The following is a 27,957-nucleotide window of genomic DNA, read 5'->3' on the forward strand; positions in this document are numbered from 1 at the left end:
AAGTCGCCCAACCCCAGCCGTAGCTATCAGGAATTATTGTGCCCCTCTTTGGGGACATAAAGTTTTACCTGAATGAACTGGGTGCTGAGGAGAAAAGGGGTGAGCTGTTTTGGCGCTCTTCCATCTACCCTTCCCCACCCACCCTCCGCCTTTCTCCATCCTGTTCTGTATTCCAGGAGGCTGGTTATGGGCCACGTGGAAGGGCTCTCTTTGCCTCTCACTTTGAGTGGGGTTCAGCCCAAGGGAGGTATTTAGCAGAAGACTGAAGGGAGAGAGAAGAAGAAAATCCTTCCTGCAGGGCCTCCTGCATCCCACAGCCGAAGCTCACAGCTTCTATCAGAAAAACTTCACATAGCCCTTTCAGCCTCAGAGTTCCAGAAACTTCTCTCTCCCATTGTTCCTTCTGGCCTAGAAACAGTAATGGTTCCCTGCTATTACTAGCACCAGAGTACTGCCTGTGTTCTCCCCACACCCTGTCCACACCTTCACAAAGGGTCTTCTACTAAAATCTTCTCAAACTACCTATTTTGAGGGTGCCACCTGTATCCTGCAGGACATAAAATGTAACTCTGCTTATTTTTTTCTGTAACTAATTTTTTCTGGAGATAAGAGTCTCACTCTGTTGCCCAGGCTCAAGTGCAGTGACTTAATCATAACTCACTGCAACCTCAAACTCCTGACTGAAGCAATTCTCCTGCCTCAGTCTCCTGAGTAGCTGGGACTACAGGCATGTGCCACCATGCCCAGCTCACTTTTTATTTTTTATTTTTGTAGAGATAGGATCTTGCTATGTTGCCCAGATTGATCTCAAACTCCTAGGCTCAAGTAATTCTCCTGCCTCAGCCTCCCAGTGTGCTGAGATTACAGGCATGAGTCACCATAACTAAGCCTACAACTAAGTTTAATTTGAATTTTGTGCCCCATTCCACCAGGATGGAGTCCAATTTTAGTTTTCTGGTTATCTCCATTAGTTCAGGGTTTCACGCACACATGCATCACACACCTCTGCCCCTGCCTTCTCTAGAGTGACCCCACAACTGATCTGTGGGGTACAGTCCCAGCTTACTTCTGTTGTCTTGGCACAGTTAGAAACAACACCCCTCTTCACTCTCAGAGTCCCTGGTTTGGACAGTAAATTATGCGGTGACCATATGTAGAAAGTGCTAGGTTGTTCTGGGGGGACGATCTTGTTCTCTGTTCATCATATCCAGCTGGCACCAGCCACACTGGCCCTTATGTAGTCTGGCCCTGAGTTTTCAGTCCTCAAAGTTTCCAGCAGCCTCCTCCTCCTCTCCTGACCACAGAGCCTGCCCCATTCTGTCCTCCTCAACTTCTTCTGCCTCCTCAGCTCCAGACACTTCGCATATCTCGGTGAACAAGACAGAAAAGAAAAAAAATAAAATAAAACCCTGCTTGCAAGGAGTTTTCTTCTTTTCTATTTTCTAAAAGATGTTTTTAGGCTATAAACTTTCCTCTGAATACCACTGTGTATGCATCCCACATCTTACAGATTTTAATATATATGTTCTTACACAGTTTCAGTTCTTTTCTTTTTTTTTTTTTTCGGAGACAGAGTCTTGCTCTATCGCCCAGGCTGGAGTGCAGTGGCATGATCTCGGCTCACTGCAAGCTCTGCCTCCCGGGTTCACGCCATTCCGCTCCCTCAGTCTCCCAAGTAGCTGGGACTATAGGCGCCCGCCACCATGCCTGGCTAATTTTTTGTATTTTTAGTAAAGACGGGGTTTCACTGTGTTAGCCAGGATGGTCTCGATCTCCTGACCTTGTGATCAGTCTGCCTCAGCCTCCCAAAGTGCTGGGATTACAGGTGTGAGCCACCGCACCCAGCCCACAGTTTCAGTTCTAAGGTCCTCTTCTGCTCTAGGATAATTTTTTTTTTTTTCTTTTTCCTTTTTTTGTTTTGAGACTGAGTTTCGCTCTTGTTGCCCAGGCTGGAGTGCAATGGCGTGATCTCTATTCACTGCAAACTCTGTCTCCCGGGTTCAAGTTATTCTCCTGCCTCAGCCTCCTGAGTAGCTGGGATTACACCAGGTACCCGCCACCACACCTGGCTAATTTTGTATTTTTAGTAGAGATGGGGTTTCACCATGTTAGCCAGGATGGTCTCCATCTCCTGACCTCGTGATCCACCCACCTCGGCCTCCCAAAGTGCTGGGATTACAGGCGCGAGCCACCGTGCCTGGCCAAGATTTTTTTTTTTAAACTATCCTCTTATTGTAACCAGAAAAGTATTTTTGCTTGGTTTCTATTTTTTTGAAAATACTTAAATTTATTATACAATTTTATGAACATTCCTGTTACCTTCTCTTCTGTCATCCTCACAAGTTATTGAGCTAGAGTATAATTCCCATTTCACATGTGAGTCAACATGTCTGGAGAGAGCTAGCAATGAAGAGCCTTGGGGTCAGAACAGAGATCCAAACCCTAACCCGGCAGGCTCAGAGCAGTCCTGTTCCCTGCCATGAGAGGGTTCCAGGTATGGAGGCCATGCCTGGGAGTCCACAGAAATGGAGTTCTCTGGGGGAAACACCTCCTGGGCAGCTGCTTCTCAGCCCTGGCCTGAGTTTTGCACCGTCTCAGCGGTTGGTAGCAGAGGAACGAGGCTGTGCAGTCAGGGATGTGCAGTTGCCCTGTCAGGCCTGATAAGTCATCTGATTGCCTCTGCCCAACACCACTCCTCAGATCCCAGCGGCAGCCCTGGCCCCCCTGCTTGTCCCTTCCTCTAGGAGGGAGGTTAGTAAGGCCCTGCTCACCCAGCCGGGGTCCTCCCAGAAGGAGCCGGAAACAGGGTGGAAGCTTGGCTAAGGCCTGGTGATAGAAGCTGTGGCTTGGCCTGCAAGGGGCACTCCAGGGGCACCAGGCAGGGTCTGGGCATCAGGCAAGTAGCCAGGTTGAATTAGATGATTGCTTTCTTTTTTTTTCTTTTGAGACGGAGTCTCGCTCTGTAGGTGACTGCTTTCAATGGAGCAGTCAGGAAGGCTTCTCTGGAGTAGGGACAAGAGCCACGTGGGGTGGGAGGAAGCCTTCAGTCTGGGGAAACAGCAAGGGCCAAGGCCTGAAAGAGAAGCAGTGGTTTCTTGTGCCATCCACTCGCCCTGCCGTAGAGAATGGAGCTCACATACCGCTCGTGGCCCTGGAGATCACCCATGCCCGGCCTCCAGCTCGCCCTTTGCGTGTGCACACATGCAGACACACACAGGAAACCTCTCACACCACAACTGCCCAGGATACGCTGGGCCCCTCTGAAAGCATCCCTAACTAAGTGGGCCCTGGGCAAGTTTAGGGGGTGCTGGAGCTCATGCCAGACCCCAGAGTGCAGCCCCCCCTGCAGGGCAAGAGTCTGTACCAGCTGGTAGCCACCTCAAGGGCCCTCGACCTGCCGGATGAGCCACACGAGGCGCCAAGCCTCTTGGGCCCCTCTCCCATCTGTCCAGTGGGTGGATTGGTCCAAAGGTCTGAGACTCTCTGTAGCCACTGTCTGACTCACTCGTGCTCCGAAAACCGCCAGCACACAGCTCCTTTTCCTCCTCTGATGACAAGACAATTTCCCAATATCCCTTTCAGCTGGGAGGGGTGACAGAAAGGCCATCTGGCCAACACCCATCCTTGCAGCCAGTGATCATTTATTTCCCAGCTGTGTGTTCTGAAGAAAATAATGAAGGCTCCGAATGTCACCGCAAAGGGTGGCTTTGCAGCTGTTCTTGGCAGTGACCCTGCTGCAGAACCCCCACTGATGGAGCGCCCTTCCCAGCTTCAGCCGCACCCGTCCGACTCCCCCAGGGATGCTTGAGTTTAGCTCACGGGGAAGCAGAAGCAGCCGCCTCTCCCTATGGACAGCCTGCCCCTCCCTAAGCTGTGGCTCTGGGACCCTCTCTGGCCTGGCCCCTGCCCTGCCTGTAGGGTTCCTCACTGTCCTCTGAGCATGCACGCTGTGCCACGCGGTCTGCAGAGCCTGTTCTCTTCTGTCCTCGTGACTGCCTGGGAGCTAGGCTTTCCAAGCCCCGTTTTGCAGATGAGGAAATCAAGGCACCAGGAGATGAGGAAGCTTTGCCCAAAGTCACAGGCCAGCAGGAGCAGGCACCCGAGTGCAGATCAGGCCTCCGGGCCTGGGTTCCTCTGCATCCAGCCCCTTATCCCCACCCTCCACCCCTTCCTATCCAGGTGCCCCGACTCTGACCAGCCTCCAGCCCAGCTCCCTCTTTAAGCCCCAGATACCTATCCGACTGCCCATGTACCTCTCCACTGCAGAATGGGGTGTCCACTGGCACCTATTCAATCAGGCGCAACCAGGTTCCTCACCTCCCCAGCCTGCTGCTGTCTTTGTTCTGAAAGCCAGCCTCAGTGCTCCTGGTGCCCTCCAGGGCTGGATCCATGGGGCATGCCATGCTTCCTTCCCTTCCTCCCCTCACCAGCAGCTCTAGGACCCTGTTTGTGCTTCCCCGAAGCCTCCCGCCCACCCAGGTTCCCACTGCCCCAGGGATCTTCCTAAAGTGCAGGTTCCTCCAGGTCACTTCTGTCTAAGGCCCTCCGCTGAGCCTCCCACAATGGAGGGCATGGGGAGGCACCGCCCAGCCCGCCCTGTCTGTGGGCCCCACACCCTAGGCTCCCGGGCTCCACCCACAGCACCCCCTGAGGTTCCTGCTTCAACCCATGGGGCTCCCCTCCCCGCACGCTTCCCTTTCGCCTGGCCCTGCCTGCTCTGACGTCCCTCCCCCTGGCCCAGGCAGACTCTTACACATTTGTTATGGACAAAAGGTTTTTTATAGGCTGGGTGCGGTGGCTCAAGGCCTGGCGTAGTGTCTCATGCCTGCAATCCCAGCATTTTGGGAGGCTCAGGTGGACAGATCATGAGGTCAGGAGTTCGAGACCAGCCTGGCCTACATAGTGAAATCCCATCTCTACTAAAAATACAAAAAATTAGCTGAGTGTGGTGGCGGGCACCTATAATCCCAGCTACTCGGGATGGTGAGGCAGGAGAGTCGTTTGAACACGGGAGGTGGAGGCTGCAGTGAGCTGAGATTGCACCATCGCACTCCAGCCTGGGCAACAGTGCAAGACTCTGTCTCAAAAAAAAAAAGTTTTTACAGCCCATCATCCATGCCTTGGTCTGTTAATAGCATCTCAGATTTGTCTTGGAGATGTCCAGTCCACCCCACCCCACCCCACAATGGGTCCGAAGCCCAGACCTGTAGTGACCATACAGAGATTGGCTCAGGGATGCATGATTCCCCACACAACCTAAGGAAACCCCAGTCCTTCCTCTGAACCTTTGGAGACGGGTGCTCGCTGTCCACTGGGGTTGCTAAGTCAGTAGGATACAAGCCTGGAACTTCCAGGGCCACCAGGCAAAGAAAGCTGACCTAAAGCAGAACAGAGAAAAGCAGAGCTGAGTGACAGAGGGAAGAGGAGCCTTTAGTATCTGAGTGCCTGGATCCAGCCGTGCCTGCACCTGCCCCATGAATTTTTCTGTTATGTGAACTAATTAAGTCCCCTTTTGACTTGCACCACCTTGAGTTTTTCTCCCAGTTGCACAGCATCAAGACTGGCTCCAGTGACCCTCTACTCCTAGGCACGGTGGCTGGCACCAGGAAGAACTACCTGAGCCTCTGGACCCACTCTCGTGAACAGGACATTTCCTTTCTTTTTGGTTTCAGCTGATTTGAGGTAAGCTCTGCTCCACAGGCTTGAGGCCTGTGCTGGGAGGGACTCCAGGTGACACTCGGAGTCAGGGGACAGAAGCCGGGAGAAGAAGGCAGGAGCGGGCCACGAGAGCCTTGTGCTCAGTGGGGATCTTTGAGTCCATCACTGTGATCCATCGAGGCACCGCAGTCACACACTACAAGGATTTTCTTTTTTTTTTTTTCACTCTGTCGCCCAGGCTGGGGTGCAGTGGGGTGATCTTGGCTCACTGCAAGCTCCGCCTCCTGGGTTCCCGCCATTCTTCTGCCTCAGCCTCCCGAGTAGCTGGGACTACAGGTGCCCGCCACCACGTATGGCTAACTTTTTAGTAGTTTTAGTAGAGACAGGTTTCACTGCATTAGCCAGAATGGTCTCATCTCCTGACCTCGTGATCTGCCCACCTCGGCCGCCCAAAGAGCTGGGATTACAGGCGTGAGCAACAGTGCCCAGCCAGGGATCTCCTTGTTGGCCAATGAGAGAACAGTGTGGCACCCCAAATGGTTTTCCAGGCAGCAGGTATAGAGGTACCTGGCATGAAGTCTCATGACAGTCAGGATCTAGGACACCCGAGTGGGCAGTCACTGTGACCTGCCTACGTTTAGGGTCAGTGGGAGCCAAGACAGGGTTGGCGAGTCCCTTTCAGGAAAGTGGCCCCTGCCATCAGGATCTCTGCTGTGACTCCATCTATGCACTGGGACCACTTGGACGTGCCAGACTGGAAGGCTAGGAGTCTGGAAGCTGGCTTGTTTTCAGTTATATTTGCTCACCAACATCTGCAGACTCATGAGAAAGTCCAAATCATTTCACTCCACTGATTGAGATCGTGATGTGGGGCAGTTTGCACCCCTAGAGGACACAGAGTCCCTTGTTCTCCCTGCCCTGACTTTTCTGCCAAGGAGAGACTAGCCAGACAGGCTGGTGCCAGGAGGCCCGTGACCCCAACTCAGCAGGCTGGGCAAAAATGGGGGAGGCACCAGGGACCCCTGAGAAGAGCTGGTGGTGGGAGGGGAGAGGTCCAGCTCATTACGCTTCTGTAGGTGTGGTCCTGTCCAGCCTGTGAGGGCTCCAGGACAAAGGCCTGGCACATGCCTCCACGGCCCCCTGGACTCACAGCATTCCCCCGGCCCTGCTTACAGGCCTGCCACTAGCCACTTTGCAGGCAGGACAGGAAAACCACGCTGCTTCTCGCAGGCAAGGGGCCAGCCTTTCTGCTTCCAGGAGCACCACGGTCAAGAAGCCTTTCCTCCAGATTCAGAGGTTCCCAGTTTTTTTTGGTTGAAGGATGATGAAAATGTTTCTGGAATTGATGGTGGTGATGGTTGCACAACTCTGGTCATATACTAGATGACACTGACCTGTATACTTAATTTTTCCCCACTTTTACTGTGGCATAATTGACAAATGAAAATTGTGCATATTTGTGGTGTACCCTGTGATGTTTTGCTACAGATAGACATTGTGAGATGACCACCACCAACCAACATCTCCATCACTTCACGTCGTTATCGGGGTTTGTGGTGTTTCGCTTTGTTTTTGTGGTGAAGGCATTAGCAATTTTCCAGTATACACATGCTGTACCTGAGGTCTCCAGCACACATTTCCCCCTCTAACAAAACTGTACCCTCTCACCAGCACTCCCTATTTTGTACACTTTAAGTGGGTGAATTGTATGTATGTGAATTCTATCTCAATAAAGCTGCTCAAAATAAAACAAAAACACAATGAGGATTACGCAATACAACAGCGTTGCTGTAGCCCTCTTTTTCTGCTCAGTAATACAGCCTGTGTCTGAGTCTCAGGGCTGCATGACATTTCCTCGTGGGCATGTTCCATTCTTCACATAACCCGTCCCTATGGATGGATGTGGGTTATCTTCAATGTTCGCTAAGTATAAACAGCACCAGGCGAACATCTTGAATATTTTTTTCCTGGTTGTTCATTATCCCATTAGAACATGTGTCAGAAAATAGACATTTTAAGGTCTTTCATACATACTGCCAAATTTCTCTCTAGAAAGTTGTACTCCCAGCACTTTGGGAGGCCAAGGTGGGAGGATCACTTGAGGCCAGGAGTTCGAGACCAGCTTGGCCAACATAGTGAAATCCTGTCTCTACTAAAAATACAAAAATTAGCCAGGCGTGGTGGTGCACGCCTGTAATCCCAGCATGAGAATCTCTCGAGCCTGGGAGGCGGAGGTTGCGGTGAGCTGAGATCGCGCCACCGCACTCCAGGCTGGATGACAGAGTGAGACTCCGTCTGAAAAAAAAAAAAGTTGTACCGATGGATACTCTCCCCAGCAGTGTATGGGAGTGCCGGCTGCCTCCGTCTGATGGGAAAGGAGAATGCCAGAGGCTCGAAGCTGCAGGGAGTCAAAGCTTGGCCCTGGCCAGCCCAACTATGGGGCCAGGACTGTCCCCACCCTGCAGCCGCCTCTTGCGTGCACTGGCACTTCTGCCCGTCCCTCCCTTGTCTTCACATCTCCTGCCACTCTGGGCTGTGGGCCCTGGGCTACTGCTTTTCCAGCAGCATGTGGTCCTCACACAGTCTCAGTGCCTGCTCCCGGCCAGGCAGGAAATGGATGTTCATGGGAGCACAGTTACATAGGGTTTGCAGGCTGTAAAGACACTTGCTACCCTCAGACCATCCCAAGATGGGAGAGCGAATGGCATGGGGAAGTTGTGAATGTTCTCATGGATTACATATTTTACAAGTCTTAGAAACATACTAGCCATGTGTAGATGCTGTTTGTACACTGATTTCAACCAACAAGCTGTAAAAAGATATTTTTGAGACAATCAAGGAAGTAGGACTAGGAAGTGAGTGTTAGATACTATTAAGGTATTATGAGTTTTGTTTGCTGTGATACTGGTATTGTGGTCATAAGAGTCTTTACTTTAAAATCCACACCATGAATTACAGGCATACCTGGAAGATACTTTGTGTTTGGTTCCAGACCATCACAATAAAGTGAATATCGTAATAAAGTGAGTCACACAAGTTTTTTGGTTTCCTAGTGTATATAAAAGTCATGTTTAAGCCAGGCACATTTGCTCACGTCTATAATCCTAGCACTTTGGGAGGCCGAGGCGAGTGGATCATCTGAGGTCACGAGTTCGAGACCAACCTGGCCAAAATGGTGAAACCCCGTCTCTACTAAAAATACAAAACTTAGCCAGGTGTGGTGATGCATGCCTGTAGTCCCAGCTACTCAGGAGGCTGAGGCAGGAGAATCTCTTGAACCCGGGAGGTGGAGGTTGTAGTGAGCCTCTCGAGATCACACCACTGCACTCCAGCCTGGGCAAAACAGTGAAACTCTGTCTCAAAACAACAACAACAACAAAAGTCATGTTTACACTATGGTCTATTATTATTATTATTTTGAGACAGAGTCTTGCTCTATTGCCCTGGCTGGAGTGCAGTGGCTCCATCTCAGCTCACTGCAACTCCGCCTCCCAGGTTCAAGGGATTCTCCTGCCTCAGCCTCCTGAGTAGCTGGGACTACAGGCACACGCCGCCATGCCTGGCTAATTTTGTATTTTTAGTAGAGACGAGGTTTCACCATGTTGGTCAGGCTGGTCTCGAACTCTTGACCTTGTGATCAGCCCGCCTTGGCCTCCCAAAGTGCTGGGATTATAGGCGTGAGCCACTGTGCCCAATCTACTATAGTCTATTAAGTGCGCAATAGCATTGTGTGTAAAAAATGTACATATCTCAATCTTAAAATACTTTATTGCTAAAAGATGCTAACATAGAGACACAAAGTAAGTATGTGCTGTTGAAAAAATGGCGCCGATAGACTTGCTAAATGCAGGGTTGCCACAAAACTTCAATTTAGTGAAAAATTCAATATTTGAAAAATGCAATAAGGCAAAGTACAATAAAATGAGGTATGCCTGTATTAGCAAATCAAACCATATCAGGATTTGGTCCAGCAAAACAAAACAAAGCAAAAACTGTAGAGATAGATGGAGCAAGACAGGCCAAATGTTGATAATAGCTGACTCTGGGTGATGAGTACATGGGGGTTCGTCAGATTATTTTTGTGTATTGCTTGAAATTTTTCAAAACAAAAATATATGTGTGTATATATATCCTTTAAGATCAGAAAGATTTTCTGAAGATAACACTATTGAGAAAAGAAAGTCAAAAAGTGGTTTCCATTTACAAGAAAAGGAAGATGAGTTTTGTAAATAGGTCTAATTATTTCCAAACATAAGCAACACGTTGCCACATCCTCAGAATGGGGAAGCCCCATTTTATTGGCTTGTCTTGTCTATGAATACATCTGGGAGGTGTTTTCCCTCCTAGAGTCATAACGAGCTCCCTTTATGTCAGCTCAGGCTGCGTAAAGAAAATCTCCACCCTTAACAACAGTGCCACTCACTGATGTGAAGGGATGGAGTAGACGCCAGTGAGCACTCATGGCTTCTCCAGCAACGGGCTTCCTGGTGCCTCATGGGCTGTGAGACCTGCACTCTCAGTGCTCCATGGAAAGTTAAAGTTATGGTATCAGTCATTGCACAGATTGTGTAAACAGGTGGTAGTGCTACCAGCATCCCATGAGAAACCTCAAGGAACTTCACAAAGATCAGTGCTGAAAGACCATATCATAGGAAGGCTTCCCGGAAGGCAAGGGCCCACATCCACCGTGCAGGGTGCATGAAGACAAGGAATGCCTAAGTGACTGGGCAGGCTGCTTGGAAGACCTCTAAACACTGCCAGGCCCAGGGCAGCAAAGGCCAGAGGAGAGGGTAAATGGTGCAGAAGTCCCTGAGGACAAGGGTCAACCTCGCCAGGGAAGCCAAGGCCCCCATCCAAGCAAAGAACAAAAAGCCCTAGAAGGCTGGGCATGGTGGCTCATGCCTGTAATCCCAGCACTTTGGGAGGCTGAGGCAGGCTGATCACTTGGACTCAGGAGTTTGAGACCAGCCTGAGCAACATGGTGAGACCCTATCTCTACCAAAAACACAAAAATTAGATGGATGTGGTGGTGTGTGCCTGTGGTCCCAGCTACTGGGGAAGCTGAGATGGGAGGACCGCTTGAGCCTGGGAGGTGGAGGTTGCAGCGAGCCAAGATCATACCACTGCACTCCAGCCTGGGTGACAGAGAAGTCTAGGCAAGCATGGCTGCAGGAAGGGCTGGATCCAGACACACAGATCTTCTTTCCTGTTTTATCCCCACTCTCAGAGTCTCTCCACTTGGATCAAGTTGAAACCCCACAAGCAAAACCCCAGTCTTGCATTCTAACACCTTAGTAACTGTGTGGGAAAGAGATCTTCTCTTTTCTGAAGAGTCCAGCAAAACTCCTCCGGGATGACACATGCTGGTTCTCATCAGGCTGATTCAGGTCCCTGGTCCAGCCTGGAGCCAGACTGTGTTGATCGGCAGCCCCTCACGATCCAGCGGGCTGAGTGCAGAGAAGGGGTGATTCCACAGAAGAAGTCAGGGTGCTGTCCCCAGTGGAGAGGGAAACAGGCACAGATGACCCGCGCCCCCCCTCCGTTGGTCACTCCAGAAGGTACCATTGCTGGCTCACTTAGTGGACACCCTCCCTAAGCCTCCTACCTGCACCAGCAGAGGCTGGGAGAGTCTCATGTCCCACCCAGCTGTCTAGACGCACAGGGAAACGAGGCTGTGCAGCAGGCAGGGAGTGGCTCCAGGCATGCTCTGGGGTCTGGTCCATGCCCCTTGGTGCTGGGCTGACGCTTGCTTGGGATGCTGCTCATTGCCTGTCTGCATGGCTCACCCGAAACCCGCTGTCTGGAGAGAGACACCAGAAGTGTCCTGGGTCCCAAGCCTTCAACCTCTGTCCCTGTCATGAGTTCTAAGAATTATAGCCAAATGCCACTGCGAGACTCAGGAGACACTCACCACCACACTCAAAGTGCTCCCTACTCCTCCTACCCACCCCCAAGCCCTGGATCTGTAGGACTTCTGCAGTATGTGGTATCGCTGGCTCAGCTGCCTATGGGCAAGGCAGGAACCCCAGGCAGGTAGCACAGCCAGCACCCATTCTAGGCAGTGGGACAGGAAGAATTTGGAGGCAACCCCCTTGAAGAAAAAGCCACAGTCAGTACTTAGCAACTGCTGCACTTCTCACACTGGTCCTGAGACGCCGGGACTCCAAACTTCTGGTCCTGAGACACTGGGGGAGTCCAACCTTGGGGCTGTTTTTTTTTGGTTTTGTTTTGTTTTTTAAGACAGTCTCACGCTGTTGTGCAGGCTAGAGTACGGTGATGTGATCTTGGCTCACTGCAACCTCTGCCTCCCGGGTTCAAGTAATTCTCTGCCTCAGCCTCCTGAGTAGCTGGGATTACAGCTGCCTGCCAGCACCACCAGCTAATTTTTTGTATTTTTAGTAGAGATGGGTTTCACCATCTTGGCCAGGCTGGTCTTGAACTCCTGACCTCGTGATCCACCTGCCTCGGCCTCCCAAAGTGCTGGAATTACAGGCGTGAGCCACTGCGCCTGGGCCCAAACTTGGGCCTTTCTTACTCTCAGCTTATTAGACAAGAATGCAAGGAAACAGGTGGCAGCCAGAGTGACAACTGCTCTGGTTTGTCCAGGACTGAGGGGCTCCCTGGGACGTGGGAATTTCAGTGCTAGAACCAGGACGGTCCCGGACAGACACAGACAGCTGGTGCCCCGAGGTTGCAGCCTTGGACAGAGTGATTGAGGAGCACTCCTGGAAGGGAGCATGCAGGTGTAAGGGGCTGCCCAGCTGGAGCAAGGCCACTCCTAGACCTGAAGGGGCTGGACCCCGAGAGTGTAGCAGGGGGAGAGAAAACCAGACAGAACCTGAGGCCCATGGACGAGATTCAGTCGCCTCCTGGAGGGCAAATATCCTGACCTCACTCCCTACCCTTCCTGGACCTCCTGTTGGGTGTCATTCGTTAGCCAAAGCCCCACCAGAAGCCAGAGGGCCCTGGACCCCTGATGAAGCCAGATTCACAGGGCACAGAGAAGGACGAGTGGGTGGAGAGGGGATCTGCAGGGGTGCAGGGTAAACATTGGCACAGAGGCAAAGTTAGGTCAAGAGAGCCAAAAGTAGGCCCCTCAGAAGACTGCAAACCTGCCAGGGCAGGGCCCACCTCTCCACAATCACCATGGTGGCTTGAGTGACTGGCCCAGGTGATTCTGGGCTCCCAGGCCTGCATAGAGCAGCCCCTCTGGGGCATGTGCTCTGAGAAGCCTGGAGTTCCTCATACTCAGGACTGCTTCCCCCGGGGCTCCTGGCCAGGGCTGCTGTAACCCCAGAGCACACAGGCATCTTCCTGGGAAATCATACAGACGCGGCCCTTTGCTGGCCACAATAGCCCTTGTGCAGCCAGCGCCCCCCACCTAGGCTGCTGTCCTGGAGGACTCTGGGCACCGGGCTGCTTGGGAACCCTGCTGGTTTCCTGAGCCAGGTTCTCAGGGCTTCCCACTGAGTGTGTGAACTCCTCACCGCCTGCCAACGGCAGCCACAAACAGGTCCATCCCATACAGCCCCCAAGCGCACAGGGCAGACACCCTCTACTGAGGGTTGAACTCCATGGCCAGGCCTGGGTTGAGCACTGGCATTAAAGAAAGGAGCCACAGACCACAGCCCACAAGGCCAAATCCCAATCCTGGCCTGTTTTTCTATGCCCAGCCAGCCAGCCAAGAGTGGTTTCATATTTTTAAAGGATTGTGAAAGACAAATCAAAAACAAAAACAAAAAAATGCACAAAGAAGAATATGCAACAGGGAAGAGATCTAATGTGGCCCACAGTGTTGAAACTCTTTACCTAATGAATCCCTGTCATCCACTCTGCCGGGCCACTGCCCAGCCTTCAAGCCCCAGGCAAGTGCTCCAGGGCTGGCTCCCGCTGGGGTTCTGTAGGGAGAAGTCCCCAGCAACAGAAGAGGCTCCATGGGGCAGAGGGTCCAACGTGACCGCAAGTGCCGCCCTCCCACCCTCGGCACATCTGAGCCACTGGGCCTTCCTCAGCCCTCGGTCAGGGCCGGGCTGCAAACCTCTGCCCCCAGGAGCACGTGGCTTTGGCCTTTCAGGAAAGGTCTATTTATAGAATGGGCAAATAAACACAATTTGAAATACCTACCTTTAATTATTCAAAAGAGGCTCTTACAGGCTTCCTACCCCCTCCACACTGCGCCCTCGCCTCACACTGGTCTCCACTCAGTGACCAGCCTCCTGCCTTTTTTTTTGGTACCAGGAAGAGTCTTAAATGGGGTACATGACCTCAGTCCCCACTGAGAGGTAAAGCCGGCTGGACTTCCTGGGTCGAGTGGGGACTTAGGGAACTTTCCTGTCTTACAAGAGGTTTATAAAACGCACCAATCAGCGCTCTGTAAAACGCACCAATCAGTGCTCTGTAAAATGCACCAATCAATCAGCAGAATTCTAAAAGTAGCCAATCCGGGAAGGATTGAGAAAAGGGTATTCTGATAGGACAAAAACAGAACATGGGTGGGGACAAATAAGGGAATAAAAGCTGCCACCCTCTCTGCGCCAGCCCGCAGCGGCCACCCGCTTGGGTCCCCTGTTGCCCAACTGGCACTCACCTTCCTTCCTTACATTACCTGCTTGGACCCTGTGGGCGTTTGGTTCTAGGCAAGGTGTGTGCAGGATTGGCACTGCTCACTCCCTGTGCCTTTTTTCTTTTCTTTCTTTTTTTCCTTTTTTTTTTTTTTTTTTTAAGACAATCTCACTCTGTCACGTAGGTTGGAGTGAAGAGGTGTGACCTGGGCTCACTGCAATCTCCGCCTCCCAGGTACAAGTGATTCTCCTGCCTCAGCCTCTCGGGTAGCTGGGACTAAAGGCACCCACCACCATGCCTGGCTGATTTTTTTTGTATTTTTAGTAGAGATGGAGTTTCACCATGTTGGCCAGGCTGGTTTTGAACTCCTAACCTCAAGTGATCCTCCCGCCTAGGCCTCCCAAAATGCTAGGATTACAGGTGTGAACCAGTGTGCCCAGCCTGGCCTGCTTTTCTTACCTGGCCTTTGCTTCAGCTGGCCTTACACCCAGCGTGCCCTTCCCTGCCCAATTTGCAGCTGAATGCCTTCCAACTTATAAAATTCAGTTAGAATTGGAATGTCACTCCCTATTTTCTGTGTGTGTGTTTGTCTGCTAGACTATGAGCCATAAGCTCCTCAAGGGTGGAAACTGGGTTGGTTTCCTCTCTACACGCCCGGCCTAGCACAGGGCAGGCACATGTAAGTGCTGAGGACATTTGAAAAATAAACGAACAGCCATACTTTACCCCCCCCACACGGCCCGTGGATGTGAGGCCTCTCCCTGCTCCTGCAGGGACCCCAGCATGTACCTTTTTGTCCCTGAGAAGCTACTTTGCCTGAAATAACTGAGTGATTGGCATGGGGTGAGTGTAAGTAGGGCCACACAGGTGAGGAAAGGCCGGTGTTACCTTCATCAGCTGTCTTCCCCGTCCATGTGGCTGCCACAACAGGACACCGCAGACTGGGGGGCCTGTAAACAACAAGGTTATTGCTTACAGTTCTGGAGGCTGGGAAGTCCAAGATCAAGGCACCAGCAGATCTGGCGCCTCATCAGGGCTCATTTCCTGGTTCATGGGTGGTGCTTTCTCACTGCATCCCAAGGGACAAGGCAGCTCTCCAGGGTCCCTTAGGTAAGGGCACGAACCCCTTCACAAGGGCTCAGTCTTCACGACTGAAGCACGTCCCGAAAGGCCCTGTATCCTAATAGCATCATCTTGGGGGCTAGGATTTCAACATATGAATCTGGGGGGACACAAGCATTCAGTCCACAGCCCCAGCCCCTTTGTCTCAGCCAGAGAGTTAACAGGAACGGAGCGACATGGGGTAGCCTGCCGCCCACCCACCACCGCTGTCTCACGGCCAATGCTTGGTGCAGTATCAGATTAGTGATCGTCTCGCACAAACCCCCACCGTCACCTGGCCAAGCAGAGCGGAAAGCCCAAGTTTTCCAGGATGCCATGGCACAGAGGTGCATCAGGGACAGTGCTGATGACCCTGGGCAAGATCCCAGCTTTGCAGCACAATTTGAAGTTCTTTCTAACCAGAAGTCAAATTCCAGCTACAAAACAATGTTTGCAGAATGACTGTACCATTGTTTAAATACTTTAAATACTGACTATAGGTGCAGAGGATAACATTTGGTGGTGGGTAAAAAGTTGAGTCATTAGCCCTTTAAAAACATTTTTATCCTCTCTTTCCTGAAATGACCATGTATTTCTTTTGTAAGAAAAAAGTTGGCCAGGTGCAGTGGTTCAGGCTCTGTGTGGTGGCTCACGCCTGGAATCCCAGCACTTTGGGAGGCCAAGACGGGTGGATTTCCTGAGCTCAGGAATTAGAGATCAGCCTGGGCAACATGGTGAAACCTTGTGTCTACTAAAATACAAAAAAATCAGCTGGGTATGGTTGCAGGCACCTGTAATCCCAGCTACTCAGGAGGCTGAGGCATGAGAATTGCTTGAATCGGGAAGGCAGGAAGGCAGAGGTTGCAGTGAGGGGAGATCCTGCCACTGCACTCCACTCTGGGCAACAAAGTGAAACTTTGTCTCAAAAGGAAAAAGAAAAAAGTTATAAAATGTATAAGTAGCCCTATTAAAAAAAAACAAAACCTACAATCATAAAAGAATACACGAGTTCAGCTTTGTGGCAAACCTCCTCCAGAGTTCCCACAGGAGAGAGAAAGAAGGTGAAACAGATCCCTGTCACCCAGGAACTTGAGAGAGAGGACCACTGCGCAGCCCGGCCTGCCCTGATAACAGGAATGGGGTGTGGCCCTCTCTCACCTCAGCCCTGGGATGGTGGTGGGGGCTGGTGGTGAAGCCATCTCGGGGACAAAACCTGAGCTACATGACCCTGCCCCTTTCCAGGCCCCAGACAAGCTTCTTTTCCTTGGAAGGATTCCTGCCTTGGTTTCCTGCCTGGCTCTCCCCCTCTGGCTGTCTTGAATCCTGGCCCCAGATCAGTTTTCTCAGATTTTCCCTAACCGGGGATTTTGTGTGCGTGTGTGTGACCTACTCATACCCCATCCACCCTATCCCAGCCTCTCAAGATGGGCGGGGGTGGAGCGGTGTGGCTTCCTGCCCCATGCCAGGTCTGGCCCTTAGCCCTGCTATTCCCGGTGCCCCATCATCTTAAGTTTGAGCTGAGGATCGGCCTCCCTGAGGCAGGACACTCTGTCCGAGTCATGACACCTGTGATGTGTCCTCTGGGCTCCCTGAACCCCACCCACTGCCCACTGTGGGCACCACTCAGAGATTCCCCTAGGATTTCCCTCCCCACGCCATGGAGAGATCCAGTGCAGTACTCCCAGCTGCAGGCCTCAGCGCCCTGCACCCCCAGCCCCCTGGGCCCTCTGCTGAAGTTCAGGAGGCCCTATGGTCCCTGGGCTGGGCTGTGTCTCTGGGCCACACTGAGATATGCCTGGCATTTCTACATCTGGAAGGGCAAAAGGAGATCGGGAAGAACAGGTGACCACCCCAGGTCACCCTGCAGCCATAGCCCAGCCAGATTCAGGCAGAGCTGGGCTGGTGGAAACTGGTAGAGAGGACCCTGATGCCAGCATGAGAGTTGGTGAAAGTCCAGCCTGGACCCCATGGGAGTTGGAAGAGGCCCTCGCCCTACCACGGGCCCCATAACCCTCCCCAGACCGTAGTGGGATTGTCACAGGGAAAAGTAGCTGAACAGGTCCTGTGGCCAGGGGATGGCAGGTGCATTCCTCATCTACCTGGACAGCCATGGGACCCAGCTGGGCAGTTTGTGTTGGGGGTAGAGCCTGGGGGAGGGGAGAAGATCTCTGGGCTGTTCGGGAGAAACCAGATCAATGAGCAAATCTCCCAACTATCAAGTGCTTGCAAAAGCTGCTTAGGTGAAGCAGCCAGGTCTTTGGCTCACTTGCTGGCCAGAAAGGTTGAGGCACTCCTGGAAAGTGTGGCTGGGGCCGGCCGTGGAGAGCAGCATGAGCAGTGGACACTGGAACCGTGAGGAGCAGACTCCACACCCGGCTCCCCCTGCAAGCACAGGTATGGGGTCCAGCTGAGAGAGGCACCTAGGCATGGCCCTGCATCTTCCCTCCTTCAAAAGGGCCAAGCCTGGGCCCCCTGATCCAGACCAGGCCTCCTTTCCCGGCTGCCACCGGCTTCCTGCCTAACCATTCCCCTGGGCCTCAGACTTTAGTTCCAGCATGATCAAAGAGTCAGGACTCTACTTGGTTGCAAATGACAGAAGTCCCTTGAGAGTACCCCAAGCAAAGATGAGAATTTATTGAGCTCTGATACTGAGAAGTCCAGGAATAAATCTTGGTTTCAGATCTAGCTGAATCCAGGGGCTCTGATGTGTATCGTCTCCATCCTCGATCCATCTGCCTTGCTCCAATTGCTCCACTCTTCAATGGCCTCTCTCCACCCCACTGCAAAAGTGATGAGAAGGTCCCCAGCATCATCAGGACATCCTCCTACCGGCCACACCACTCAGGAGAGGATAAGCCATCCTTTCTATTTAAAAAATATTTTTCTGTAGAGACAAGGTCTTAATATGTTGTCTGGGCTGATCAAGCAGGTCCTCCCGCCTCCTGAGTAGCTGAGGCTACAGGCACATGCCATCACACCTGGGTTTTTGTTTTGTTTTGAGACAGTTGCTCTGTCACCCAGGCTGGAGTGTAGTGGTGCAATTTCGGCTCACTTCAGCCTCCACCTCCCAGTTTCAAGCCATTCATGTGCCTCAGCCTCTCGAGTAGCTGGAACTACAGATGCACATTACCACACCCAGCTGATTTTTGTGTTTTTAGTAGAAACGGGTTTTGCTGTGTTGCCAGGCTGGTCTCGAACTCCTGGGCTCAAGCAAGCCCAAAAGATCTCAAACTTTTGCCCCCGCAAAGTGCTGGGATTACAGGCATGGGCCATTGCGCCCAGCGCACCAGGCTGTTTGTTTTTTTCTTTTTTTTTCTTTTTTTACTTTTCGTAAAGATGGGTCTCCCTGTTGTTGCCCAGGCTGGTTTCCACTTCTGGCCTCAGGTAATTCTCCTGCCTCGGCCTCCCAAGGTGCTGGGATGAAGAGCCAAGCCACTGTGCCAGGCCAAGCTCATCTTTTCTGCTAGTTTCCCTCATGTGCTGACGCAAGTTGTCAACGTCCCAGCCTAGGCCACATGCTGACCTCTGAACCACTGCCCAGGCTATGTGGCCAGGCCCAGGCCATCAACCTCCCAAATGACTCTCAGAGGGCTGGTGCTCCAAGCAGGAGTGATGCTCAGCCAGCAGCTGCTACAGATGCATCCCGGGGGGTGGTAGTGTGCACTCGTGCCATTCCTCACCATGGAGCTGTGACTCCTCCAGGAGGATAAAGGGCAGATTTGGACCCTGTTAGGACCCCAGGGCTCCTGGGTTCTTGGTGCCAGCAAGACAAGGCGATGACATCACCCTGTCCCCACCTCAGTTACAACAGTGGAGGCCAGTCTGGGCCAAACAACCTGATCTCCACATTCAAGTTCTAGCCCTCACCCAGGGGACCTTTGCACCCTCTGCAGCTCCCTCCTTCCTGGCTTCGCTAGGCTCTGGACCACCTGCACCAGCGCAGCCCTGCCCAGTCCCAGGCAGAGCCTGGCACCCTCTCTGCTGCTGGCCCAGCCCCCCTCCCTGTATCCTACCTGGAATTTTTAGCTCTCTGTGTAACCACGAGCTTAGTGTCTGATTCCCTTTCACTTGTAAGTGTTAGGAGAGCAGGGCCAGAACTGTTCTCTTTCATCAATAAGTCTCTAGCACCCACACCCTGACAGGCGTGAAGTGGGTACTTAGCAATGAGAGAAGGAAGGAAGGAAAGCCAGCCTGCATAGTGGAGGGTTGCTGGCAAACGCGGCGGCTCCTGAATCGCTCTGAGATATCCCAACAACACGACTCGCCCAAGCCCCCTCCTACACTGTCGTGGAGTCTCAGTTTTCTCAACCCTCCAATGGCACAACCTCCTTCCCCCTGGGGCTTGCAGAGTCGCGGTGAAATTAAGTCAGAAGAATGCTCTAGACGAGATGTAAAAATCTTTTTTTTTTCCCCACGACTGAGGAGGATCTGTTTAGAATTTCAGGCCGGGCGCGGTGGCTCAAGCCTGTAATCCCAGCACTTTGGGAGGCCGAGACGGGCGGATCACGAGGTCAGGAGATCAAGACCATCCTGCCTAACACGGTGAAACCCCGTCTCTACTAAAAATACAAAAAAACTAGCCGGGCGAGGTGGCGGGCGCCTGTAGTCCCAGCTACTCGGGAGGCTGAGGCAGGAGAATGGCGTGAACCCGGGAGGCGGAGCTTGCAGTGAGCTGAGATCCGGCCACTGCACTCCAGCCCGGGCGACAGAGCGAGACTCCGCCTCAAAAAAAAAAAATAAAATAAAAAAAAAAAAAAAAAAAAAAAAAACCAGCTTCAAAGTGCGCAAACGTTAGGCCGGTTCTCGTGGCCTTCCTCGGGAGACGAGGGGCCCAGAGTGCAGGGGGAAGGGGAGGGACGGCCGGGAACCAGGGCGGAGAAACGCGGGCCTTGGTGCCTCACTGGAGGGTCGGATTCCGACCCCAGGCGTGGGAACCCCTGGGGCCCTCGCGGGCCTGCAGCGCAGGACAGAGCTCCGGGAGCAGCTGGGCGCGGGTGGGGTCGGGGCTTCCTGGGGCGCCTCCAGCTTTGTTTACAACCTGCGGAACCCTCGCCTCCAAGTTCGGGCTCTGCGGTAAATCCCAGGTTCGAATCCTGCCACCGCCGCGGCGGTCCGGTTTTGGCAGAGTCCTTTTCTGCCTCCAGGAGCGTCCGTTTTCTCACCTTTCCGCCAAGCCCAGGAGTTCTCTCCATGCAGGGTGAGGACCAGGCTCAGAGTTTTGTGAGCTCTGAAACAAGCCTGTCACCCAGATGGGAGCGCGGCTGGGACAGCCGCTCATGCGGGTTTCCTGAGCTGGTGAATGGTGCCGGACCCCCTGCTCTGCGCCTTACACAGACCGTCTGACTTCTCAGCACCCCCGAGAGGGAGCCTCCCTGGGTAGCCCGTTTCACAGATGGGAAAGCGGAGGCACAGCGCGATCGGGCCCTGCCCGGCTTCCACGCCTACTCAGTGGCTGAGTCGGGGTCCGAACTCGGGCGGTCGGTTGCCCTAAGCCCTGCTCCGGGATCTGCGCCCGGCGCCCTCGCCTTACAGTCTGAACGCGCGCCTGGGAGCCGCCCCTCGGCCCCCTCGCTGGCTCCTGGGGGCCGGGTCCCGCCGTTGTCACGACAACCGGGGGCCAATGGGAGCAGGCAGGCGGGGAGGCCCCGCCCCGTCCCCGCCCCGCTGGGAGGGCTCCGGGTTATAAGCGCTGGCGGCCGAGCTGGAGACCGCGGAGCGCACGGAGCCCACGGAGTTGCCCCAGCGTCCGAACAGGCAGCGCCCCGGAGCCGCGGAGGAACCCCAGAAGCAGCCACGATGTGCGGTGAGTGCCGCGCCCGCCGGACTCGCCTCCTCCGCGCCGCCCGCGGGTCCTGGCGCCGCAGCCTCCGCCCGCGAGCAGGCGCCGAGGACCTGGCTGGGGGCGCCGATCTGCCCCGGGTCCCACCGAGGGGCTGTGGTCGGCCGGGCCTGCTGCCCCTCAGCCGCGTTCCCGAGTGGCTGTCTCGGAGGTGTGGGCGGGGGATGCCCAACCCGACTCCCGGTCTCGGACACAGTGAGGGGGACCGAGGCCCGCTCCCCACGGAGGGGAGGGACTTGGTCCGGTCCGGCCTGGACCCCGTAACAGAGGGGTCCCCACCCCATGCCGACCGATGCCGCTGTCCTCCACGTCTCCCAGTCGCCCACAAAGGCGGCCACGGGCAGGCCGGCGCATCCCGGGTGCGGGGCGCCCATCCCGGTCAGCCCGCCGCGCCTACCGGGGAGAGGAGAGGCGACCCCGCCCCGCCGTCCCCGCAGCCCGCGGGTCGCCCCCGCGGCGTCAGTGCGCTCAGGCAGGGCCTGCGCGCCCTCCTCGCGACCCCAAAGGAACCTCTGGTCCCTAGAGGGGTTGGTGCCGTGTTGCCCCCTCTTCGCGCGGGAAAGAGGCAGCCACTGCCGGAGCCTCGGCCCAAAGCTACGAGAGGGAGTCCGGGGCGGGGAGCGGGGCCGGGCGTCCGATTCCCGCGGCGTCCCGCGCTGTCCTGCGTGGCTGCGGGACCGTGGGGAGGGCGGCCGCGGCCCGGAGCGCACATCTGCAATTCTTTACTCTCCTGGCTGGGCCGCCTCCGCTGGCCGGGAGAGCGCCGGGAACTTCTGCTGGGACAAAAGGTCACTGTGCTCTTTTTTTTTTTTCCTTGAGTAGGATTCAGTTACCCATTCCAGCCGCCTGTGGCTGGAGGACCTGGAGGAACTTCTGAAGCCATGAAAGGCCTCTCTCTGACTTTGCTGAGGGCCGGGGTGGGGTGCGCCCGCGGTGAGCCCTGGCCGAGGTCTGTGCAGACCTTGTGTCCGAGGCCAGCCGCTCAGCAGAAGGGAACCACCTACGGTGGAGCGGGCAGCCTGCTTCGGGTTGCAGCCTCACCCAGGCTGAACAGGCATCCGTTGAAATTCCTGAGCCCTCAGCTAAAATCTCATACTCCCAGACGCCATTCGCCATGTGTAGAGCCACCTTTGGGTGTTTCTGGGGACAGAGATGAGGCAAAGGTGGCAGTTTTGTCAGATGTCCAAGCCCTGCGGGTTCCAAACCTCTCAGTGTGGCATTCAAGACCCTTGACCAAAGCTGGTGGCCTTGGAACCAGACTTGTGCAGGAGACCCTTGAACCAGGAGGGTCTGCCCCCCAGCACCAGAGGCTCTCCTTCCCCTTACTTTTTGGATGCTCCTCTGCCCCCACTGCCACCCCTGCCTGTCATCCTCCTTCTTACTGGCATCTGGTTTTTTCCCAAGTCTCTCTGAGCTTTGGAGGGGGGCTCTACCTCCTCCAGCTCACAAAATCACAAGTGTGTTTGTTCTGCTTCTTAAAGGGTCACACACACGTTGTCTCCTAGGGAAAGGTTGAGCTTGGGGTGTGACCACCTGTATCCTCAGATCTTCTGGTACTGACTTGTGGTTGTATGTGAGAAGGAGCTTGAGGTCCCCAGAGGACACCCAGGGCTCAGGAGTGGCTGTGGTCCATGGGGATGCCCACTCGGAGCCAGAATCAAAGAGTGCATGCTGGGTTCGGTGCCTTCTCAGAATTCTCAGGTTTGCTGATTTGGGGCTGGGGGCAGGGTGGGGGAAGTGGGGAGGGCACAGCTCAGAAGGAAGTCGTGGAATCCCTGCATGGGAAAGTTATTTCCTTTTCAGGAACATCAGGAGAAAGTTTCAACTTGGTGCTAATGTGTCCTTAACATCTCTGACACTTGCTAAGTATCCTTTGCACAGGAGAAGCCATTCCTGGCTCAGAGCAGGCAGCAGCAGCTGGCTAGAATTGAGTACATTGGTCTGTTTTGGGGGTTGATGGTCTGAGTATGTCTGACAAGTGATACTGATTTTCCTTTTATGGTGGTTTTCTTTTGGCATGAATTCATTTCAATTTTTGAAAATTTAATCAATTTCTACAGAAAAAAAAAGTAGTGATTATGCTGTTAGTACAGGGATACCGCAAGAATCGTGAAGATGCTCCTAGAAAGAACCAGATAAGCTCTTCACTTTACGCTGGGGAAGCTGAGGCCCTGCGAAGGCTGTGCGCACCTGGCGTCTGAGCAGTCCTCGGGGCTCAGATCTCTTGGGCCGTTCCCACAGGGGCGGAGACCTAAGGCGCTTCCTTATCACTTGGCGATGACACTGCTGAGATTATGTCTTGCTGTCCTTTATCCTGCTGCTTCTTTCATGGGAAGCCAGGACTCGGCAGTAGTTGATCCTCTGCAAACAGCAGATGATTCTCAAAAACGTTCAGTGCACTGAGAATTTAGCTGAAATGACACTCTGAAAGTTGCTGGCATTTTGCTGACTTTCTGCGACAGAAAATTTACAATATTTCCTCCCTCTCTCTCTCCTTTCCTTCTCTCCTTCCTTTTTCATTCAGTGGAAATGCCCTGTGTTTTCCAGGCCTTGGGGGACTTGAAGATCCCATGGGTGTGGTCCTCCCCTCAAAGAAGGGGCAGGTGAGCCGCAGGGCCAGTCCAGAGACTGGTCACCAGTAGGGACGGGATGCCGATCAGGGCAGTGCTGCTGTGGAGGGAGGACCTTGAGCACGGGCTACAGCCTGGTAGAGTACTGGCTGAACCGGGAAGGCAAACATCTTTTTGTTTGGGTCACGGGGTTTTAACCTTTTCCTATATTAGTTACCAACGTACAAAACTGGGGGATTCCACATAAGTAGGTGGGAGTTTTGGCTTCTCTTGATAAAATCTGAAGATGAGCAACCCTGAGTCCTTATTTCCAAATAGGGCCTGGGTGACCCCTTGGGTGATGGACGCAAACTCCCCTTTTCTCCCAGTCCTTCCCAGCTGCTTCACTCGCTGATGGGACTCTGCACAACAGAGGCAGGAGCTGACTTTCCTAGGAAGAAGGGGAGGGACCGGGGGCAGTGCCACAAGGGCCCAGACATAAGCACAAGCCCTGCAGAGAGGAGGGGGGTGGCGGGCACGCTGGGCTGGGGCACAGCATGAGCCAGGGCATGGCAGCAGGGACCAGGCATGCATGGGGATTTGGCAGGAAGGATTTGTGCTTCCCATCCACAAATTTGTAAACCGTCCCTGTGCTTCCCATACTGCACTTAGTAATCCGTGAGGGAGAAAAAAAAAAACAACCCACAATCACTGTGAAGAATTGGAGAATCTTTAGTTCTTGCCAGAAGGTGAAGCCCTTGCCTTGACATCACCATCTTTTGTCCTGGTTGGTGCGGTGGTCTCCATTGGCTGCTGTAACAAATGACCGCAAACTTGCTGATTTGAAACAACAGAAATGTATTCTCTCACAGTGCTGGAGGCCACAGGTCCAGAATCGGTTTTACTGGGCCAGATCAAGGTACCTCCAGGGCTGTGTATTCTCTCACAGTTCTGGAGACCACAAGTCCAGAATCGGTTTTACTGGGCCAGATCAAGGTACCTCTAGGGCTGCGCCTCCTCCAGAGGCTCCAGGGAGAATGCGTCGCCGGCCTCTCCCAGCTCCTGGGGCTGCGCGTTCCTTGGCTTTGTGGCCGGGTTGCTCCAGTCTCTATGCTGGCTGCAGCCCTCCACTCTCTCCTCAGGAGTTTCCCAAGTTCAGAAAAACCTTCTATTTATACCTTTATGGTGTAGCGTCAGTAAACAGTGCTTTTCAATTGAGAGATTATTTTTGTATCTAGCAAAATTAGTTTATTAAGACAGATTAATTTGAGATTATAAATTTGAGAGAAAATTTTGAAAATGAATTCCACAATAAAACAATTGAACTATTTAGGTATTTTGTTTTTATTTTTAGAGGCAGAGTCTCACTCTGTTACCCAGGCGGGGATGCAGTGGGGCAGTCATGGCTCACTGCATCCTTGAACTCCTGGGCTCAAGCCATCCCCCCACTTTGGCCTCCCAAAGTGCTAGGATTACAGGCATGAGCCACTGTACTTGTCCCCTTCTTTTCTTAAAATTTTTTTTCTTTTAATTAAATTTTAGAGTATATGTCACTTCCCCCTTTGTTTTTGGTGAAACTGTAAGAATGAAAGGGACACTAGCAACTTTTCTGTTAAAAAATAGAAATGGCTGGGCACGGGGACTCATGCATGTAATCCCAGCACTTTCAGAGGCCAAGGCGGGCAGATCATGAGGTCAGGAGATTGAGACCATCCTGACCAACACGGTGAAACCCTGTGTCCACTAAAATACAAAAAATTAGCCAGGCATGGTGGCGCACACCTGTAGTCCCGGCTACTTGGGAGGCTGAGGCAGAAGAATTGCTTGAACCCGGGAGGCAGAGGTTGCAGTGAGCTGAGATCGCACCACTGCACTCCAGCCTGGTGACAGAGCAAGACTCTGTCTCGAAAAAAGAAAAAAAAAAAAAGAAATGTCCTGTCCGGGTGACCGCAGGAAGCAGAGTCTCTTATCCCATGGATTCCAGTGGTGAGGTTACTTTAACCCCTGGGGTCTGGAAGAGGCCTGGGGCAGGCTAGGGCTGTCTCCAGGGGAGCCAAGTCCCCTTTTTACCCTGAGCCAGGTGCCGGGTCTGCTCAGGGCCCCCGCCAGGCCCGCGGGTTCCTCTGCCTTTCTGTAAGAGCCTGGCGTGGGATCACATGCATGCGTAGCACCTCCAGCTTTGATCTTGTTTCTGTGAGGAGGTGGCAGGAATTGTCATCCCCACCTCACCAAGTGACCTTTCCTAGTGTATGAGAATGATTGCTGGATGGTCAGAGAGGCCACAGCTCCTCAGCAGCCCTAGCCCAAGGCTCAGGGGACTCCCCACACCTGTGGGCCTCACCCAGGAGAGTGGACCTGTCCCTCTTCCCCCAACACACACAGGCAGGCCCAGGCACACACGTGCACACGCTTGGGAATTTCATGAGACTCATTGAGGCAGACATTCAACTTGACCATACTCTTCTGTTGAGACAGGAAGTAATGCAGTTTGGGACCTGGGATATTATTTAATCTCTAGGAGGCTCATGGGCTATAAAGGTCAGTCCCTTCAGTTCTGAGAAGCACCAGATGGTGGGAGAAAGACAGGCTCTGTGAGGGGACAGTCCCGGCCTGGGTGGGTGGTGACATAGCTCCCCAGAGCCAGCCTCTCCTGTGTGGAGCACTGGCTGGGCCTCTCCCTGGAACGGTCTCCTCACTCGCAGTGAGGGCTGGGCTTTCATTGGGAAGCCTATGCTTGGAAAGTTGGAGAGATTTTTCAAAACAGCATCACCAGAATCAGAACATGGGCCCAACCTGGCTGCTGCGAAGTGGAGTCTTCCCCACCCGCCAGGCCGCAAACCCTTCCTCCCTCCACCACCACCCCGCCCACCCCCCAACCCCCCCCCCCCCCCCCGCCGTCAGCACTCCAGGGGGTGTAGAGAAAATCCCAGGAATTCAGTGCCCCGGTGTGGCTGACCTTCTGGCTGGGTGTCCAGGGAATGTCACCTCCCTGCGCTGGTCATTGTCGTTATCTGTCACTTGGGGGTTGAACCCTGAGCTTCGGAGGCCCCTGCCTGTGTGCTCGGTCATGGTGTCTTTGCTCCTGACTTCCTGTGTGATCTCTCGGGCGTTGTACAGAGGAAGTACTGGAAGCCCCAGGTCATAGCAGTGAGCCAGGGCAAAGGGTCTACAATCTCCTCTCGGAGGGCTCATGACAGGTCCTTCTGGAATCCCCTTGAGTTTTTCTCCGCCCCTCTCCTTTCGGGACCTTTCCCAGTTCATTTTGTGTATCAGTTTTGAGGATAGGGCCCTGAAAGACTGTCTGGAAGCTCTGGGTGGGTGACCACAGGGGACATGATCAAGCTGGGTGGTGGGGCCAGGGCAGCCTCTGCCCCCAGGCCGGGCCTTTCTCCAAGCCTCCTGGGCTCTCCTGCCGGTGGGAAGGATGCTTGGCCCAGGGCCATCTTTGCAGAGGTTATAAAGTGCTCCCTTTATTTAAAAAGAACTCCAGGCTGCTATATCTCAGACTTTCCATGAAGCCTGATTTTCAGGCCCTCCTGCCTTCAGCTCTCCTGGCCTCTCAATCCCAACCCTCTGCAGGTTCCTGGGAACCTGAAGGCACCTCCGTGTCCAGCCCCTCTGGGCGCTCAGCATCCGCCACCTGGCTGAGTCCATCCCTTGTCAGTTCCGTATGAGAAATGACTGCTCCCAGGTTTGCTAGGCCTGATGGCTGTTCCCTCTCAGTTCTGCAAGGACATTTCCAAGCTAAGAAGAGTAACAGAAAGGGGAGGACTTTCCCCCAAAGAAGTTGGGTGTCATTTGCTGCCCCATTCTCAGCTCACTTAAAATCCTGTCACCTGCCAGTGATGCCTACGCCACGGGCAGCCCTGGGAGTCGAGGCCAGGAAAGAGCAGTAGATCAAGGCAGGAAGCGACAGAGACCTTGGAAAGGGGGCGGAAAGATGGAAAAGGGGTTCAGAGGAGGGAAAGATCTTCATTTGGGGTAGGGGGTTGGAAGAGGCATCACATGTGCGTAGGCCTGGGGACCCGAGGGGCGCACACACTGGGCTGAGGGCACGCTGCGGGAGTGGGACCCAGAGGGCAGACACTGCAGGATGGCATGGGAAGCAAGGCAGGCTCAGGCCAGACAGCAGGAGGGGTTGACTTCAGGCAGTGGTCCCCCGGGGCAGAGAGGACGAGAGAGGGACGTAGCTGGAACGTGCCTCACCATGGTCACCGAGGCCCTGGCGGGGAGGGGGCTGAATAGGAA

At 53.8% G+C, this 27,957-nt stretch overlaps 1 protein-coding gene across 2 annotated transcripts in view; it reads left to right on the forward strand.

The window, feature by feature from the left end:
• Window positions 1-21,006: 21,006 nt before the first annotated feature.
• Window positions 21,007-27,957, forward strand: part of GFPT2 (glutamine-fructose-6-phosphate transaminase 2) — a 52,830-nt gene continuing 45,879 nt past the window's right edge. For both annotated transcript variants that reach the window (XR_004429694.1, XM_033178889.1), the window contains exon 1: window positions 21,007-21,124. Coding sequence is in view for 1 of the 2 variants with exons in the window: in XM_033178889.1 (XP_033034780.1) it covers window positions 21,118-21,124 (7 nt within the window). In the remaining variant the exon portion in view is untranslated. The remainder of the gene's footprint in view (window positions 21,125-27,957) is intronic.

Source organism: Trachypithecus francoisi, unplaced genomic scaffold, assembly GCF_009764315.1.
Source record: "Trachypithecus francoisi isolate TF-2019V2 unplaced genomic scaffold, Tfra_2.0 Lachesis_group2, whole genome shotgun sequence".
Lineage (NCBI taxonomy): Eukaryota > Metazoa > Chordata > Mammalia > Primates > Cercopithecidae > Trachypithecus > Trachypithecus francoisi.